The following is an 18,946-nucleotide window of genomic DNA, read 5'->3' on the forward strand; positions in this document are numbered from 1 at the left end:
GTAGACAACAAGGCCATGTCAATAATCATCAAATCTATTTCATTAACCAGCGTTTTATTAGTTGCATGAAACCTTAAGCTGCACATTAGAACAATTCACAAGCCGAACTTTAATACCCTCATCTAGAATGTCTATTGATTACTCTGGATCTGCTACAACTATGTAGCTTTATTTTGCTAAAAGATTTTTTAAGTTTTAAACTGCGTCGCACCAATAACTTTAAATACTACATTTATTGACTACGGCTAATTTCATTACTTACATATTTAGGTCAGGATCAGGATTGATTGTATCAATGTAAATTATTACTAATCTTGCATGAAACATAGATAGAGACAGATTTACTACGAACCAATCATGGTCACTAATATTCAATTGACAAATATTGTCATTTACAGCAATGCTTCGTGTGCTACTTCTGTACAACAAGTGTCATTCGAGAAATAAATTTTAAAAATATTAAAAGTCAAATCGAAATTCAAGCTGTCATTAATTATTCTGCGGGCTTTTGCTCCGAGTTATCTTAGACGGAGTTGGCGATAAACTTCGTCGCCCTCCGTTGGGGCTGATGGGTTTGAGATGCTCTCCTTCTGGAGACGTCCGGTTAGACTTTCCTTCTCCGTGTCCAGGTTTGATTGACAGTGTTGATTCCCAGTTACGAAACCTGAATATATGCATTTCATAGTGTCATAAGTTACCGAAATCTACCACAATTTTCGCCAAACCTGAAGGGAACTTCATCGTCTTTATCTTGAAACATGAAAGCGAGTGGCCAACTGATCCATGATGTGCTGCAAATAATTGAACCACGTGAATCTTTGTTTTTTCAAACATAAAGTTGTGAAATATTGTACATATAATAATGTTGCATTTCGTTACCTTGTTGGACTGGACTGTAGCTGCTGAGGCTGTTGGATTGTGTGCTGTCCATTTCCATTTCCATTGACTGTAGACGACGACATTGGGGGAAAACTCGGTTGGACTTTCACAGTCGGATTTCGAGTTTTGATAATTTTCGGATTATAAAGCTTCGGATCGCTTACCTAAATAATATTTATTTTGATGCAGCATATACTTTTAGAGGTGCATCTATTACTGTCTTCAAGGATAAATTTTACCATTCTGACAAACAAGGACCTTTTCTGCTTCAATATTTCGTCTGTGGATTTCTTCTGAAGCGGGGATAAACTGTCCGTGTCTTTTTCATGGTCATACGGAAGGACTTGTCCGGGATTTCTGATTGAGGGTCGATGATAAGGAGTCCCAGTGTCCACATATTCCGAATCCTTGATTAGAAGAATGTACCAAGGGCGATAAAATTTAATTTGGTTTGTAATATTAAAGTACGTCTGGTAAATTTAATAGTTTGTTTAATATTTCAAGCTATGAAATAATAAACCGTTACAACGCATGTAACCAAGGGGTGAAAGGAGTGTCATACGTCAATGTGAATATCAAATTGTTCGAAAATTTGTTAAGATTGACACTTCTGACGTGTTTTCGACTTTTGTGTCTTATTTGTGTCAAATTTAACAGTTGATAACCCTTATGTGACCTTTATATGACCTCTGAGGTCAAAATGGAGGTCACCATTGAATTCGGGGTTAAATTTCAGTTGAAATTGAAATAGATATGTCCTATGACCTTTACATGACCTCTGAGGTCAAAATGGAGGTCACCATTGAATTTGACATTGAAAAATAGTTAAAAATGACGTGTCACATGTCAAAACTGACACGTGACACTTTTTCGTCACTTTTCGTCACTGTGACGACGTCATCGTCACAGGTGACGTCTAAACACAAAATGACATGAATTTTCAAATTCCTCGTTGAAAAATAGTTAAAAAATGATGTGTCACATGCCAAAATTGACACGTGACACTTTTTCGTCACTTTTCGTCACTGTGACGACGTCATCGTCACAGGTGACGTCTAAACACAAAATGACATGAATTTTCAAATTCCTCGTTGAAAAATAGTTAAAAATGATGTGTCACATGCCAAAATTGACACGTGACACTTTTTCGTCACTTTTCGTCACTGTGACGACGTCATCGTCACAGGTGACGATGTAACAGTGTCCATCTTCGAACTCGTCCTGTCCCTTGACGTTAGGAGTTTACGTTCAAAATTTCAAGTCTCTATGTCTTTTCGTTCAAAAGTTATCGGAGCTACGGACAGACAGACGGACGGACGGACAGACGGACATAACGATCTTATAAAGGGCTTTCACCCCTTAATAAGTACATAATTAATTTGATGCAATCATTCCCACAATTAGATAACTAAAAGAAATAACAAAAATGCAGCAATAAATAAAGATTCATGCACAAAATTTTCATTTTCAATATATTCATCTCAATTTTAATTTAACATGATTTGTTCCGATATTATAATGGTTGATTGACTGAAACGATCCATAAGAAAAATTTTGAGAGAAAGACGATACAGGTACAAATAATAGATAAGAAAGTAGCAGCATGAAAATCAAAGCAGGATCAGCGCTGAAATTATTAAAAGATCAAGGGTCAAGAGCTGGGATCAGTAAAATACATTGGTAAAATTAAATCAAATATGTAAGTAATCAAATATATAAATAAGTAATTATGCACACAAATTGCAAGCAATATTCATTAAACGTTAGATTTTCGATTAAGGCCTAAAGTTTCGAAATATTATTCATGACCTAATCCTCGTCTACTTCTTTTATTGTAAAGTTGGCAATTTGGCCGCTAATTAATGATCCACTCTCTTTTCGTGCAGCAAGAGGCAGGTCATGAGTAATACTTCCGCTCCTGGAGCGATTTGCGGTCTCTGCTTCCGGAAAATCATCGATAAATTCTGAAGCAGGGAAAAGTGAACCCCTTCTGCTTCTTGGCACTAAGTTTTCGTCGTCATCGATTTCAATTGAACCTCGAGCCTTTGTATCGTCAAGTACTGAAGTCATTCTAGCTAAAGTGAAGCGTCTCTCTTTGAGACCCTTGAGAATTTCCTGCGTTTCCTCGCTAAGTTTCCTATCTGCTCCTGGTGAAGGAGAACCGGGAGGACTCACCTCTGTAGTACCAATCTCTCCCGCAGTCTGAGTGATCACGTTCCACGCGAATTCTGAAAAACAAATATAAAGCAGTTTGCAAATTGTCTGCAAACTTTTATAGATTATGCGTGATATATAAATTTAATCGGCTTACTCATGTCGTCCTCAGTGGCAGTCTCACTGCACACACAAAATCGGATCACGTACTTATCATTCAACGAAGCCGGAACCATGTGAATTTTTCCAGAAGCGTTGATTGTGGACAACAGCTTCTGATTCAGTCCATTGGATCCTTTGAGACGGAAGCAAACCAGCCCCATCTACAAAACCACGACACATTGGAAGGTTTGTTTTTACATTTTGCATAAAAATTTAAATAAATTAAAAAATGCAATAAAGGTAATTTAAAAAAACTCACGTCCACTTTATTCATTATCTCAAATCGGTCGTCAGCTTTGACGTATCCCTCAAAAACTTTGGCGAGTTTGACATGATTGCGAATGTAATTCTGTAGTCCTTCTACAATTCAAGAATATGCGTGCATTTATTCAAAACAGGATCTTGCATTTTGTCAGCAAGATCACTTTGCTACGAGATGGCGTGCTCTCAAAAGATTGTATAATTTTGACAAATTCTGTCACGAAATTAATCGCTTTGCTGTACTTTGTGTATTTTGAAAGTGGCATACATACACTATTAAACATCGTAAATTGGCCATATATCTACTTACCAATTCCATAAATTCGAATAACAAACCACAATTTCAGAGACCTAGAGAAAAGCACCAGAAATTATAAATTTTGGGTCATAAATGCTTCCAGTGAATATCTCAACAAACCTGAAGCGACGACTCAGTGGGATCCCCCAATGCTAAATACAAAGAATTAATTATAATGTTTGTGCAGACAATAAACGAACGATAAAATTTCGGAAACATACCCGATAGTCGACGCTACGCTCGGAGTAGCTGTGTTGGAGATACAGCGGATCTACGATATCAAAATATTTCATTATTTATCTTGTATAAGGTATCATATTCTAGATAATTCAATATACGCTACAACAGATTAGTGTATACATTTCAATATTCCTATTAAAATCAGCATTAAGTTGCACATCTATTCTACTTAGCTATCCATTTTCACGAAAAGTAATTAAGAAAATAAAATTACATACCAACCACCAAGGCCTGGGTCAATTTAAACCGATCACGAACCCTTTGAAAAAATACGTATCATAAATTACTGCTGAATCTCAATTTATGTATGTACATATGTATGTATACCAGAAACAAGAGCAATCAAAATTGGTCAACAGCCACTTATTCGGGTTGGTATTCACCGACATTGCGTACTATGTCAAGAAAGTAGTAAAATTTCAATTTCCCAAGTACAGAAATTTTGTTGCACTTACTTCAATTCCCTCGAACATCCAACGAAATTCATCGCAAATTTGCGCGCATCCAGCGTAAGCAGCATCCACCTGCAAGATTATGTAATATTTGTCTACCGTTCTAGAAATATTAAATTATTCATTAAAAAACGAGCCATATTTATGTACGCACATGAAGCCAAACGTCATTTTGTTCGCAAATTGGTCCAATTTCTTTGATGTTGTCCACAGAGCAGCAGGACGTAGTTCCAATTGTGGTGGACACGAAGAATGGGACCAGTCCGTTTTTGATGTCTTCCTCCATTGCCTGATATTGCATATATACATATATAATTGAATTTCTGCACGTGTTACAAAAAATAGTCAAAATAAATCTTTTTCAAACCTTTTTCACAGTTTCTCCTCGAAGGCAGAAATTCTCGTCCGTATCAAGAATTCGCAACTTGGTGAAAGCAATCATGGAACCCTTTTCCAAACAAGAGTGGGCTGAAAATATAAATTAAACAGTAAATTCGTGTAAAAATTACGTGTGCAAGTAAATTCTACTGGGTCCAAATTTTAATTTGTATATGTACCTTCTTTGGAGCAGTAAGCCATCAGCTTGGAAAGCAAGACACCTTCGTCGGCGTTGGGGCTCTGTTTCTTCAGCTTTTGAATAGCAAGAGCACGGGCGGCCAAGATGGACACCAAAACACATTCACTTGCACTCGTCTGCACACACCAATTAAAACTGATTCATTGATATCATGGAAAAATATTACATTCCGTAATTCAAAAATTCTCAATAACCTGAATGCAGCCACCTCCATTTCTAGAATGACAAACATGTTTAGTCTTAACTAAATCGCCAATGTATTGTCGCCTATAACCAACCTTACCCTTTTTCATTGCTCTGCAGAAAAGTTTCAGGTAAGCCCATCATTTTACCCAGCCAGTCCAAAACGATTCCCTCCATTTCCGTGCAAGCCGGTCCAGAAGCCTAAAAATGACGGAAATTAATTATTTGATTGAGCTTGCGAATAAAACTACTGCAACCACTCACCCATGAAAATCCAATGACACCCAAAACGTCACCCAGGATGTCAGCAAGGATGGATGGGTACCTGTGAGATTAACAGATTAATGTAGGTAAGTTTTATTCGTCAGTTTGGAAGCACGCTCCAACTACTTACGAGGCTCCAGATGGAAAGTAAGCGTGAAACCGGGGGTGTTGCCAATGAACCTGGTTAACGTGAAAGAAAAGAAGGCTGTTTGATTTTCCAAAAACACATGCAATAATAATAATTTGTGGTCGGAAAGTAACGTCTCAACGGTCACGTACCATTCCATTCATGATTTTGGGTTCAATGTCGGCCATGATATCATCAAACTTTTCCCCAATCTCAGGAGCCTCCAATGGAATGAGACTCTTCAAGTATCCAGGTTCCACATTTGGGGTTACTCGACGATCCCCAATCGTGTCCAGGTATTTCGCCACGTAGTCGATCATTTTCTTCCCTTGCTCTCGAAACTCGTCGGCGTTCATCTTTCAGCTGCTTGAATACTCTCGTAACTCAGAATAATCTAAATCAAGATTGCAGGCGGAATTTTAATTCGTGGATTCAAAATGATTATAGTGTCGTCGTTTGGTAATTAACTTATGCTATTGCTGTCAATATCATAACACAAACTCGTCTCATGGCAGACGTGGAAGAAAGCATGCACATAAGTTTGTACAGCTTAAGAGAGAAAGTCGAGTAGAGCAGAGTTATGTGTGCTCTTTGTACTGCAGTTGACTCTTCACCCACTTGTTAAACCCACTCATCACCCACCCTTTGCTCGTTACTGGAGGCAAATAACGGCTCACCCTCTTGCACATACCCTCCTCTGCACAATATGCTCAAGAAATGGAAGAGAAAATCACTCAATTTGCGAACGAATTCGAAGAAGGAAATGAAAGGACGTGGAGGAATTTTGAATATCTATTGCACGAAGCTCCATCGCCTTATTCGTCGTCGTCGGATGGAATGGAATAATGGAAGGCACTTGAACTCAATTGAATTCTTTTGTGCGGGATAGCAGCGTCTGGAAATGACGGTCCACATCCAACTTCCCCCTACGACCCATCAGCAGCCACCACTCGCTCTCATTTTATTCTCCACATTGAGAGAAAGGTATTTGGTGAAAATTCATTTCTATTTTCAGACCATGTTTGTTAAGTCATCAGCACACAGCCGTCATCACTCTCGCTTGAAAAGAATGGGTCAACCTTCACCAGGAAAGTGACGATGATGAGCAGGGCATGCTGTCGAGCTCTACTTTCTTTCTGCCAGTGAAAGGATATGACATTACACGACTCAAATATTTCTAATAAATATCTCACGACAGTGAAGACACGACTGTGCATGCATCGTGACTGCCCAAAAATGTAAACCCGTCATATTTTTAGCAAGACCCTGTAATATTGGACAAAATCCTAAGTATTGCGTGATTAGTGTGCACTTTTTTGGATATTAAATTAATTACCATGCACAGCACCTGACCCTCCACGGAGATCTTTATGATTTTTAATTTATTCAATAAAACATGATCTAAATGTCATTTTTCTCACTGTCCCTCACACTTAAATTTTCTTTTGAGTATTTCTCACTCATCCTCACTCTCACTCACTGACCAGGACTCTAAATTTCCAGAAATCTTACGATTCACCACCAAAATTTCTTATTTTCCACACAATGCCCTTGTTACGCTGGAGTAACATCTTATCATAGTTTATGACCAACTGCTAGTTCACTCAATATCAATACAACATGGCAAAAACTGTGACCTCTCGCAAGCCGCAACTGTTCACTCACTGACTGTGGTATGCTTATAGCAAAACTTGTTTTGTTGAATACAAAAATTATTACTATTTTGGGTAGCAGTAAGAAAACCACGTACTCCTCGATGCAGCAAAAGCGAGTGAATCAATTAATTGCTAATTAAAATGTGCGACAATTTAAAGGTCTGATCAATTTTGAGTTCCTTCCCTAGAAGATGATGCATAAGCCTTCAGCATTAATCAACCCCACATTATGTACACACTTGGCTTTCTGACTCGTCATGACCTCAAAAAAATAATAAGTATCCAAAAGTTGAGCTCGTTTCCTCAATGAGAATCGAGTTTTCCTGAACGAGGTACTTATTATGTATCAGATTTCCTCAATGAGCCTACATGTTTGTACTGGAAGTGAAGATAATTTATACTCACCCTCAAATGTTGAGTCTTGATCTCAGTTGTCCCACTTTTTCTTAGGTAATCAGGGTCTGGTGGAGATGTCTGTGCGGCAAGCTATTTATTTTGTCGCTCTTTTTCTGTCCGAGTATGTTTAGAAAATTATTTTCACAACTTTCACCCTATTGCTATGACAAACCCCTAAAAATTTTGGGACGCGTGACAATAAATTATTTTTTCCGTGTCCTATATTTAACTTCACTAGAAATTAAACCTCACGTTGTTAGGTTGGAAACTGGAATGGATGCAATGGAATAAAAGTTTAAAATAAAAATAATGCTGAATGGACAAAAGTACGATGATACGTTTGGAACTGAAAGCTTGGTCCAGCAGTGATAGAGCGGAAATGTGGTATTTATTTCGACGGATATGATCGCTCTGTCGTCGTCGTATCGGTGCCCGATTCACTGTGTGTGGTGTGCGTGGGTGGCTGGATGAACGCGCTTACCTCGGGTTGTTCCTTGGTTTGGATGAAACTGAAGGAATTTTGCACTTGCAAACTTCTAAACGCTTCGAATGCTGGCGTTGTGTCCACGAAACCACATTCGCCTAACTCCAATGCATGTAATAACGTAGAGATATCCAGAACTTTGGATGAATCCAGTCTCTCTTGAATGTAATGAGATTGTCACGTCATCCTTTCTTTCCTCACATCCTTTGGTTGTGGTTGAGTTGTTGAATGCGGTCTAATTTCAGCCTTGCATGGTTTTCCTGAGCAGAAATTTTTCTTCTGGGTTAACACCGTTCAGTATAATAAGAAAAGATTGATGATTATTTATTTTTATTCTATTCTCATTTGTGCATTTTCCTCTTTGATTTCTTAGGAAAGTATAGCACACTGCTTATGGAACATATATAAATACAGCTATCTAACATACATATACTACAACAGAATTCTCAAAATACAGTTAAGAAAGTGTTATCGATTGATCGCCCTAATTATTTAATTAAAAATCTAAGGAGTGTATTTATCGATATTTTCCTCCATAAAGATTTATTTTCAAGTCTCAAGTCAATAACGAGAAAAACGACTGGCTCGTGCTGTGTCTACATATATATCTGGGCATTTAAACATTGCAGTTTTCTATGAAAATTCAAAGACTTGGCAATAAACCAAACATCTTTCCTAATTTCTAAAATCCCGCCAAATTGCGAAAGTCGATTTTTGAAAAAATCTACAGTTTGGGCTAAAAAAAACATTTTGAAAATTCTGCCACACGGTTAATTCTCGCATTAAAATTTCATCAAAGTCAGACTCATATGAAGTGATACTTATGCAATAAAGAATTAACTAAATTTCAAGACGTCACAATTAAATTCTCCGAGAATAAAATGCTCATAGTCGCACGAATGGGTAGAATCATGTCACATGGACATAATGGTAGATGTGGGTGGATGCTAAAAATGTGTCGAACCCATTACATAATTGAACAATATTTAAGTGTAAACGTCACGTAAGGGCTTATCCATCAATTCACTGGATGACTCGGATATTAGCAAATAGTCAAATGCTCTGTACCCTGCTCAGCAAACAAGAAAACAAGTGAGAAATCCTAGACGCTAAGATCCAAGATTTGATGTGTCATGCATATTGACGCACCAAAACATTGTGCACATAAATACACACTTGACACGTTATGATAGATCACGGCTCGTTCCTTTATGAGAGACAAGTACTCCTACATGACATGCACCTTGGATACAACAGTCGAAAGGTGTCCTTGTGTGCCATTATTGCTGGAGTGATTCTAGTCACATTGGCTGAGCAAAAGATCATTAATAAATGGTCAACTTGCTTAAAAATGGCTCAAATGATGGATGGGTGCAATTGTTGTCAATTGTTGGTGAGAGAGGTTTCACCCAAAATAAAGCTAGACATAAACTAGGAATAATTGATGATGATGGTTTTTCAAGTATCTCAATGATTCTACAAATATTTTCAAGGAAATAATACCAAATAATATCAAGGTACTGAAAAAATACACTGATTACACTAAACCAGCTTTAATACTTTATTAGGAAACAAGCAGTCAACATTGTGAGTTGACGCATTATCGTTATGATAAACATTTTGGCACTAGTGAAAATGTTAATAATATTAGAAATACTTACAACATTTTATGTTATTAAAATCTCAACTTTAGTTTATAACACTAGTTATTATTAGTTTCGATATATATTCACTCGATTCTGGTTCAACGTTTCGCTACATATAATAAAATACAAAGTGTGATACTTGGTGAGTTCCCACTATTCTTTACAGTTGAATCCTATACCAAATCATTTATCGGTTGATACAAATCCAGGAAGGATTACGACTAATTCTGCTATCGAAAAATACTAATACTTTAATTGATGAATATACATAAATAATTGACACTTTTCTTAAATCTTACAAATACAATGGCACTTCATTAAAAGAGACCGATGGGCTGAGGATTCTTTGAGACGGCATAGTTTTTGTACATATTGGTGGCAGATGACCCAAATTGAGCGAGCCCGTTAGGATGACCATGATGATGGTGATGATAAGGCAATACGGATGTAGCAAACATTTCATTGTTGGCGGAAATGTTGGCGGCCATCATGCTGCAATTAAAATGATATTATCATGAACAAATTGACCACTCGTATGGAGGGATTAACTCCAAATCTTAGTAACATTTAAAACAAGAGTCCTCATTTGACATGCACATAAGAGACGTGTACATGAAGCAAATCGTATACGGACTCGCAGTAGTGGATTAAAGTTGCCTTGCAAAGATTCCCTGTCAAAACTGTCCTTTACTCTTAATCTCTTTCCCCATATGTAACATGAGTGCAGGCAATTGTAAAACTATGTGCAACTGGATTAGTAGTAAATTAAAGGTTGACTTGGCAAGTGTTCAACTTGTGAATAGAATACAATATTTTTCTGTAATGCCATTAGGATTCAGTTGAGCTAAGCATAAACTATAAACCACGGATTTACAAACTATTCATTGGTTAGCTCTTCCTTTGAGTTCATCATCAACATAATGTCCACGAACATGATGTTGCAAGCGAAAGAGCCGTTGGGTGACAGTTATTAGGAGTAAAAAGCAGAGGTAATACGCCATGGTTGGCAGAACTTTAAAGGAGCCACCAGCCAAAGGAAGAGAAGAGAAGAGATGCGATTGAATGAATTGAGAAGGAAGTTTATGAAGGAAGGGAAGAAAAAGAGAGACTTGGAAGCAGAAGCCGAGTGTGAGCTGCGTGAATGTTGTAATGATTGTTATTATGGTTTTCAAGAGAAGCGAGAGACCTACCTGGTGTAATTGTCAGAGGTGAATTGATGGGAAGTGTTCCAAGTAGTTGGCCAACTCTCCGCCCCGCCTCCATTGCCACCGTTGTTGTTGTTTCCTCCAGATGTGGAATGCGAGTTGGTGGATGTCCCATGTCCCCCAAATTCGGACATATTTGACGAATTTCCTGACAAGAAACTCATCATCTAGAAAATAAATCACATTTCAGTCTCACATGAGAAAAAAAATTCACATGTACGTACACACACACACATGCTGATGATGATTACTGATGCCTATACTGATACCAACATGCAGAACCCAATTCAATGAAAAGTTGCTCCTGGTTGCACTACCCAAAAATTCCCTTAAAATTGCAGGTTCAATAATCATCAATAACAAAAATGTTATTGTGTCAACTGTTTACTGGGTGGCCGAGGAGCTGGCAGGTAATGATTGTTTCCTAATGTTTTTGGGAGGGCCCCAAAGGCCTATTCTGTCTCTGTAATTCGTGTATCCTAAGCTGTCATCAAATCTTTGGAGAGTAACCATTCCATTATTTTCCATGTGAATAGAAACCCGTCGATTCTGTAGAGTCCAGCTCTCCGAGTCAAAAGTCAAAAGGAGACGGAGAGGTGACAAAAGGAAGGATTGAAGCATGAGAACGGCGGAACTGCTTTCAGATCGCACCATTACACAAATGGTGGTGCCCACTTGTATGATGTATTCAAATACCTTGTGTAGCAATGTGTATGCAGGTAAGTAATTTAGACGAGGTGTGTTTAGACTACCTACCTGCGACTCTGAAGACCCAAAGTGATTCTGAGGAAGGAGATGTGAGGATCTTCCTCCGTTCGCCCAATGAGCCGTTTGAGAATTTGGATGACAAGATGATGCATTTGAAGATTGAATATTTTCGTGGTTATTGTAATTTCCGCCTCCTCCATAACTCACGGCTGACCCGTGACCTCCGCCCAACGGTGAAGAACCAGACCCACTGGATGCGCTGGACGAAGCGGAAGCTGCTACTGCGGCTGCCACTGCGACTGCTGCGGGGGGATACGGGAGGGGAAGAGGACTGTAGCCCGAGTTGGAGGGGTGGTGGTGATGGTGATGAGAACTTCCTGACGACGAGTTGCCCATCTGTTTGCGCCATCGGGCTCGTCTGTTGCTGAACCAAACTTGGACACGGGCTTCGGTCAACTTGGTGCGCTGTGCGAGCTCCTCTCTGGTATAAACCTAAGGAAATTATTGTTAAAAATTAGTCAAATGAATGTTTGAGAGTAGCGATGCTACGTATGGCATAGGTCAAAAGTAGGGTGTCCATTTCAATTTATGATTGTACAAAACCACTTGCATCTGGATATTGGGTCCTCTCGAAGGATTTCTCAAGTTCCTCAAGTTGCTCGGTGGTGAAAGTTGTGCGACTTCGACGTTGTTTTCTCTTTAGAGGAATTCCTGGCTCGCTTTCAGTATCAGAATCGTCCATGGAACCGGATAAGTCTCCTAGTCAAAGAATATCACAGCAATTTTAGCAAAAGTGCACCAAAACCAGAAGCATTTTAAGTACATTACAAAATGTTTCATTTTTATCTAAAAAACTAAAATTCAAAGTATGCACATGAAATCCAGACAATTTTAAAGTACAATATTTTTAGCTCTGTATGCATATAAAAAATATTTTTGCTTGAAAGGTATTCTGTTGTTCGGTACAACCTGTGTTGAAATGGACAACAAAGATGACAAATGAAGGGCTGATCTTTTTTATCCTAAAAATAAACTGGACACTTGTTTTGTGAATCCAATAAGCCGCCTGGATGTGTGAGAGGACGACGCATAAAAAGAAGGAGTTTTCTATTATGTCATTCATGGTATTGAAGGCTCAAATAAATTTCTACATCTACACCCAACAATTTTTATCTCCTTGTGGATTTTGACCCAAAGATGATCGCCATAGTTTGCTCATTCTATTGCCTTTTCCCTCCTGAGAGCCAAATCAGTACAGTCTGCTTACATTTCCGCTTTATTATCCCAGGATCTAACTTCTTACTCTTTGAAGCTTATAAAGTTGATTAAATCAGATCAGATCAGAGGAAAGTTACCACTTTCTTTTATGTATTATTCCTACTCTTGGGAAGCTTATTTTTTGGTCTGACATAAAAATTTCTGATTTTCTAAGTCAACTTTCATTCAGTTCAGATTAGCACAGTTGACCGGACCAGGATGTTTAGATAAGATTTGAGGAATAAAATAGTCTCGGAAGGATCAGGTTACCTCCAAGTATGTTGGAGATGCTGTGGTCCTTTTGATTCTTGTAGTCATAAATGTCTTCTTTCTTCATGTAGGTTGCTCCACCACTACCTCGTAAAACACGGCTGATTGAGCTAACGGAAGGGGCTGAACTTCTGTCACAAATGCCGTCCTGAATGGAAAACAAGGTTATCATGTTTAAGATCGTATCACTCAGATAAATGTTAAAAAGGTTTAAACAAGCTTCTCAGATTATTGGCAATATCTCTCAGAATTCACATTGGAAAAGGAAATCAATATTTGTACAGCCAAGTGAAAGTCAAGTGGGGCAAGTTGAGATTTTAAGTTTTTGTAGGCTTCTACACGTCTCATGCAAATTGTTAATTAGACAAAAGATAAGCGAGCAACGAATGAAGCAACGAGTGTGTTAACTACAGATTTATGGAGAAATGTACATATTGTGAAATGTTGAGGCGGTTTGAAAGATTCCAAATGCCAGAAAGGAGGTGAGAAAGAGAGAGGAACTCCAAGTTTAGCCGGAGCCTACTTTGATCAAGCGATCGCGAATTTCCCAGGAAAATATAGCAGGGTTATCGCTTTTGTACGCTTCTACTCTAGTCTCCACCTCTGGGGTTGCGACGCGTGGTTTGCTCCCTCCGATCACTCCTGAAACAAATTAATAAATCAAAGGTTAAAACATTGGTTAACACATATGTTCTAATTATTAGCATGCATTTTAATTATTTATAAATACTGAAATTACTTTAATGATGTGCATTAGTTTATTTTTTGAAGGATTTGTACATGAAAAAGGCGTATACTACCTAGAAGTGCACTTCACAATAACAGAATTTCAGTGCAAATCACTGGAAGTTTTCGGCAAATTAAGTATTGCAACAACTGTCAGAGGCTAATTTAGCAATGGATTGATAATTTTTATAGCGTTTCTGGCTAATGGCGAAAGAAAACAGACCACCACTTGTTGAATTTGAGGTCACAAACTGTCATTTTACCCGATAATTAAAAAGGTCTACCTGATGAAGAATTGAATATAGTCATTAACATTGCAAAATATAAATCATTCCAATTATTTGTGATTTACTTGCTTATAGAAAAATTCTAATTGGGTCAAACATGATACTAATTACACCCGGTGATGAAACAAATGACTAATATCAATCTTTCAGGCTTCACGTATTTTTACTGTGGACTTTTTCTAGTAAAATAAATAAATGAAGTCGTTACCAACCTGGTCGAATGCTCCCCGTCTCCTGATATCGGTTCAATATCTTGGACACGCACCCATGAGAGACTCGAAGCTGTCGAGAAATTACACAAGGTCTCACACCCGCCGCCGCCTGCATGGACATCATTTTATTGCAATTGCATCTTTACACAGCGCCAAAATATTTTTGTATTACCATTTCCACAATCTTGAGACGAATGTGGTTGGGGAGTGGACGACCGTTTATAAACACGCCACCCAGTTGGTTCACCCTTCCTTGACCTAAGGATTCGCAGTTATTTATAATAACCATAAATAAAGCATGGTATGCTATGAGATGTCTCAAAGGTGATAATGATTTTTTATACATTAGTTACACTTTGTACATATAAAAAATATAGTTGCAAGCTGGGGAAATTGAGATTTTTAAAGTCTTTTTTTTCTTTGAATTAGTTGAGACGGACATTGCGGGTTGACTTGTTTTAAAACAATTTATTGTCCCAATATTTCCACAACTATTGTCTTTGAGATTTATTTATTCTTTTTTTCTTACCTTGGAAAGGATAACCGGTTGAAAATATTGGACGGATATTGAGCGAGCTGGATACAGCCATCATTTTCACAAATTTTTTAAGGCACGATTGCACACGATGGCACAGTAATTTGTTGGCAACAACACAATTTAATTGCAGTGATTATAATTTTCTGTCGTCCTTACAGCTTATTGGCACAAATTTTCTACTTCCATTAACTCCAGTGAACGCAATAGTTCATAAAAGTCAATCATAAAAATTTCTATTATAAACTTCAAGATTAGAATGAGAGAAGGTGAGCAGCACACACTTGAGAATTATGCACAAGGCACGGGTATGAGAAATTAATAGACGACACGTTAATTTGGTTGGTGTAATTTATCTTCTTTTAATTTTACACCTTCCACGTACTTGAGACGATTCTCCGTTCCTTTAATTTGCAACACCAACAAACAACAATTACAACAATGGTCAAGAAATGTGTAAAAGCACTGTTGGCGATATGTGAGATGGAATTAACTAATAAAGTCCCACGGATCACTGGAGTGGGCGACAAGCGGTCTGGAGGGCCGAAGTAGACTGGAATGAACTGCAGGCACTTTTTACACGTTGGTTTTATACAATCACGGACAACAATTGTTGATGATCTGTATGTAGGGTCAGGTTCCCTACTGTCCAAGGAATGGGTGCCTTTAGGGAGGTCTCTCTCTTTACCTCACTCTCTCTCTCTCACTCTCTAACCAAGGATGATACAACTCTCAAGTCAAGATCTTCTCAACAAGACGCTACATATGCAGGCACGTACTTGCATATATTCCATCACAAACGCCAAGGAACGCAGCCACTCCGTACTTTTGCTTGGTCAGCAATTGTGTACAGTTCATCCAAGTGGAATTGATGGAATTGTTGTCGTTGATTTCATGAGAAGATCGTAAGACTCGATTCAATTCAATTCTTGAAACTCTAATGTTGTGATAAAATCTGCCTTTCTTTTAATTGCGAATCAAAAAAGTTTGTTCTCCTCTTTAAACGATGAACAATAGCACTCTGTCCAGTGATAAGGATCGATAGTTGTGACGAGTTAATCTATATATAAAGTTGTCGGATGAAAACTGTAGACTAAATGCTACAACTTACGCAGAGAAGCATAATAAATAAAAATAAGTGTCGACTCTCGGACTCAAAAGTCTATGATCACGAATGTTTGATTCATAACAAGTTGTAATGTTTGGCTACATCATGAAATCGCAATTCTTACATCCCTTCGTTAATCGTGTTCCTCTGAGGGAGAAAGGGAGACGACGACGATATGAAAAGTTAAATAAGGAGAAAAGGGTGGAGTTTTCTGATGCGATTTTGACACCCTTTGCCGTTGAGACCGCCTTCCAAAGTGAAAAACTGGTTTCACTTGGCTTTGCCACAAACCGTTTAAGCTCTGCTTGGGCTGTTTTCCTCGCTTAATTAAAAGGGATTTATTAGTTTTAGCTGTTAGCAACACTGCACGGCGTTGCATTGGACCAAAACTGTGTTTACACAGAACGAGAGTACAACATTTGTTCTTTTCTCCAATTTGTAGCTTATCCTCTGTGTGCTTATGTATGTTGACGTGTCGATGTTATACTTAAGATGGGCAATTTTCTATCCGATTATTACCGACCTACGAATCCTATTCGTTAGAAAATATTGAATATTTTTACACTGTCTTCTAATCCTGACGAGATAAAATTAGGCGCACAGTGTAGTACTGCCCTACAATTACATTTATACATTAATTCAAATAGTTCGTGGTGAACTAGATCATCCATAAACTTGTATGTAACGCAACGATCGTGTATAGCACCAGTAATATTTGGTAATTTTCAAGACGTTTTCAACTTTGATTAGTCTTTGCTTAATAATTTTGATTGATATGCAAATATATTATTTGTTTATTACATGGTTTTATATTTAGTAGCGTAATCATTGACAGAAGTATATATTTATTTGCTCCCAATATGCATTTGAATATCGCAATTAATTTTTAGTCCTCTCTAGTTCAAATCTTTGTTCCAATCATTGTCAAAATGAATGCATCTCTGTGACATGAATTCAACTGAGTGACATGAGAAATCTGTAACACTTCATTAGATCTTTTGAGATAGCGATACATAAAAAGCAAGTAGATTTAAATTATTATTATTTAAACTGTTGTGTGTTATGAAATATACGGTAATTCTCTTCCTTTGGTCTACATGTCACTCGGACGTAAACATTCCGAAATGGGCATCTTTTATGCATCATCCTACGAAATAGGCTGCAGAACATAATGAACCAAGACCTTATTCGTCTAATCACCATTAAGATTTCATGCGTGCCCAGTACTTTCTCAAATTATTTAATTTGACGCGACAAATTCAAAGTGGCATTCAGATGCAAAAAGCACGTTTCTCACACCCATTCCTTCTTGACACGACTATAATATTACAACCACCAAGCTGTGCGGGCCGCACCACACTTCAAGTTCCATTTCCAGAATCAAAGATATTAAAAGGCTATAAATCAGTCGACGACAACAAGTTTCGTGTAACAGAAGATTTTTGAGGAAGTTGACTTCAACTTGAGAATGAATTCTTTGAAATGAATCCTTGGGTTTGAATTAAACATTAACTAACTATGCACACTTCCCTCACTAAACGATCGCACGGCAACCTTTTCCTGGCCAGGTAATTTATGTCGTTTTTGAGTAGCTCGAGGTTTCCGAAGGAATCCTATATGATATTAAATCAGACGATGAGATACATACAAATGGAAGAAGGTTCAGTTGTAGGTATTTAAACATGAAAGCAGAGTCCAGCCGCGGATAGATCTTCGGTCGGTCGGTGTACGCAACAGGTGTGAATGAATCTGGGGGGAACAGGATCGGACATGTGATTGTGGTGGCCAGCCGTACAAAACAATTGGGAAAGCCTGCTTTCAATTTCAAGAAAGTGTTTGAATTGGGAGAAGGTGGAGGTGGTGGTAAGTATTTAGAAAGAAATTGTGCTGCTGAGCTCCAGGCCCCCGGTTGTGGCTCATGTCAACGGGTAGACAAAGGGTACACAGAGTTGGTGGGTCACAGTTGCTCATCAAGTCAAGGAATTTCACCCCCACCAACACCACCACGAGTTCAACAGTCCGATCGAGATCAGACAATGCACATTAACATTAACAGAATCTTTTGATTCATTTCATGGGAACGATGTCATGTTGATGGAGGAATTTGATGGCCAACAAGAAAGAAAATTTTTCCACGGACTTCAGTTTGCGAGATCAGATGAAACGAAATAAATGAAGGAAGATCGCAGAAGATCACGAAGGTTGATTTACAGCGGTGGCAATAAATCAAAAAAAGAGCTGAGGTAGATTTGTACATGCGTTCATAAGAGAATGAGAAGGAGTTAGTGGTTTGCTGACGGTGATCCAATCCAACCTCACACCTCGTCGTCGTCGTCTTATAGTCTCGTCATCTCTGTTTCTTGAGATTGTGTCGCGGCCTCCCTAATAAGGGGACATAATACACTGATTTATTGCATTCAGAGGGACGACACATAATATGAAGAGCGGAAAACTTTGGAGAATAATTTCTCAGCCACACGGCAGATCTCTATTATTTCAAAATCTGTCCTTCTCTGCGATTAACAATAGTAACATGTACACCAGAAAAAATGGGGTTTTAGACATAAAGCATGCATATACATACACATGACAATGTCCATGATGTGTAGCTGGCTGAGACGTAATCATAGTTTACTTTAATCTTATTCGTATTTACAAAAACAACATGTACATATGTAACTGCTAATCTAAATGATACAAAATCAAGGCAACAATGTGGTCATATGTTTTTTTTTTAAATTTTATGTACTAGAAAATCATGTACGTGTCGCGGTGTCTTTTTCTTAATTGGCTTGGCCGTCATCTTAAACACGAATTATTGAAACAAAGGAAGACCACACTTAATCTCATCCCTTCCAAT

The 18,946-nt window shown here is 38.1% G+C and overlaps 2 protein-coding genes across 4 annotated transcripts; both read right to left on the reverse strand.

The window, feature by feature from the left end:
* Window positions 1-33: 33 nt before the first annotated feature.
* Window positions 34-8,162, reverse strand: LOC110845906 (tyrosine decarboxylase). Of its 2 annotated transcripts, XM_035850161.1 has the most exons (22): window positions 7,658-8,162; window positions 5,750-5,991; window positions 5,601-5,650; window positions 5,471-5,531; window positions 5,307-5,407; window positions 5,218-5,239; window positions 5,004-5,139; window positions 4,814-4,914; window positions 4,601-4,735; window positions 4,450-4,518; window positions 4,322-4,389; window positions 4,213-4,253; window positions 3,976-4,025; window positions 3,875-3,906; window positions 3,767-3,807; window positions 3,455-3,555; window positions 3,191-3,356; window positions 3,055-3,107; window positions 1,119-1,286; window positions 880-1,043; window positions 726-791; window positions 34-664 (listed from the first exon to the last, which is right to left on the reverse strand). In XM_035850161.1, the coding sequence occupies exons 2-22, from the start codon at window positions 5,951-5,953 to the stop codon at window positions 490-492; spliced, it is 2,004 nt and encodes a 667-aa protein (XP_035706054.1). In that variant the 5' UTR covers window positions 5,954-5,991; window positions 7,658-8,162; the 3' UTR covers window positions 34-489. The 2 variants fall into 2 exon arrangements, with proteins under 2 accessions (XP_035706054.1, XP_021948150.1); XM_022092458.2 differs by lacking the exons at window positions 34-664; window positions 726-791; window positions 880-1,043; window positions 1,119-1,286 and adding an exon at window positions 2,319-2,506 and having other exon boundaries at window positions 7,658-8,159.
* Window positions 8,163-9,650: 1,488 nt separating this feature from the next.
* LOC110846907 (protein gooseberry) lies at window positions 9,651-16,140 on the reverse strand. 2 transcript variants are annotated; one of them, XM_022093744.2, is made up of 9 exons: window positions 14,973-16,140; window positions 14,616-14,701; window positions 14,444-14,552; window positions 13,742-13,860; window positions 13,219-13,366; window positions 12,302-12,450; window positions 11,740-12,183; window positions 10,969-11,150; window positions 9,651-10,270 (listed from the first exon to the last, which is right to left on the reverse strand). In XM_022093744.2, exons 1-9 carry the CDS (start codon window positions 15,034-15,036, stop codon window positions 10,096-10,098), a joined length of 1,476 nt encoding a protein of 491 aa, XP_021949436.2. In that variant the 5' UTR covers window positions 15,037-16,140; the 3' UTR covers window positions 9,651-10,095. The 2 variants fall into 2 exon arrangements, with proteins under 2 accessions (XP_021949436.2, XP_035706101.1); XM_035850208.1 differs by having other exon boundaries at window positions 13,820-13,860; window positions 14,973-16,139.
* Window positions 16,141-18,946: the final 2,806 nt, after the last annotated feature.

The sequence above is a fragment of the Folsomia candida genome, unplaced genomic scaffold (assembly GCF_002217175.1).
Source record: "Folsomia candida strain VU population unplaced genomic scaffold, ASM221717v1 Fcan01_Sc003, whole genome shotgun sequence".
Lineage (NCBI taxonomy): Eukaryota > Metazoa > Arthropoda > Collembola > Entomobryomorpha > Isotomidae > Folsomia > Folsomia candida.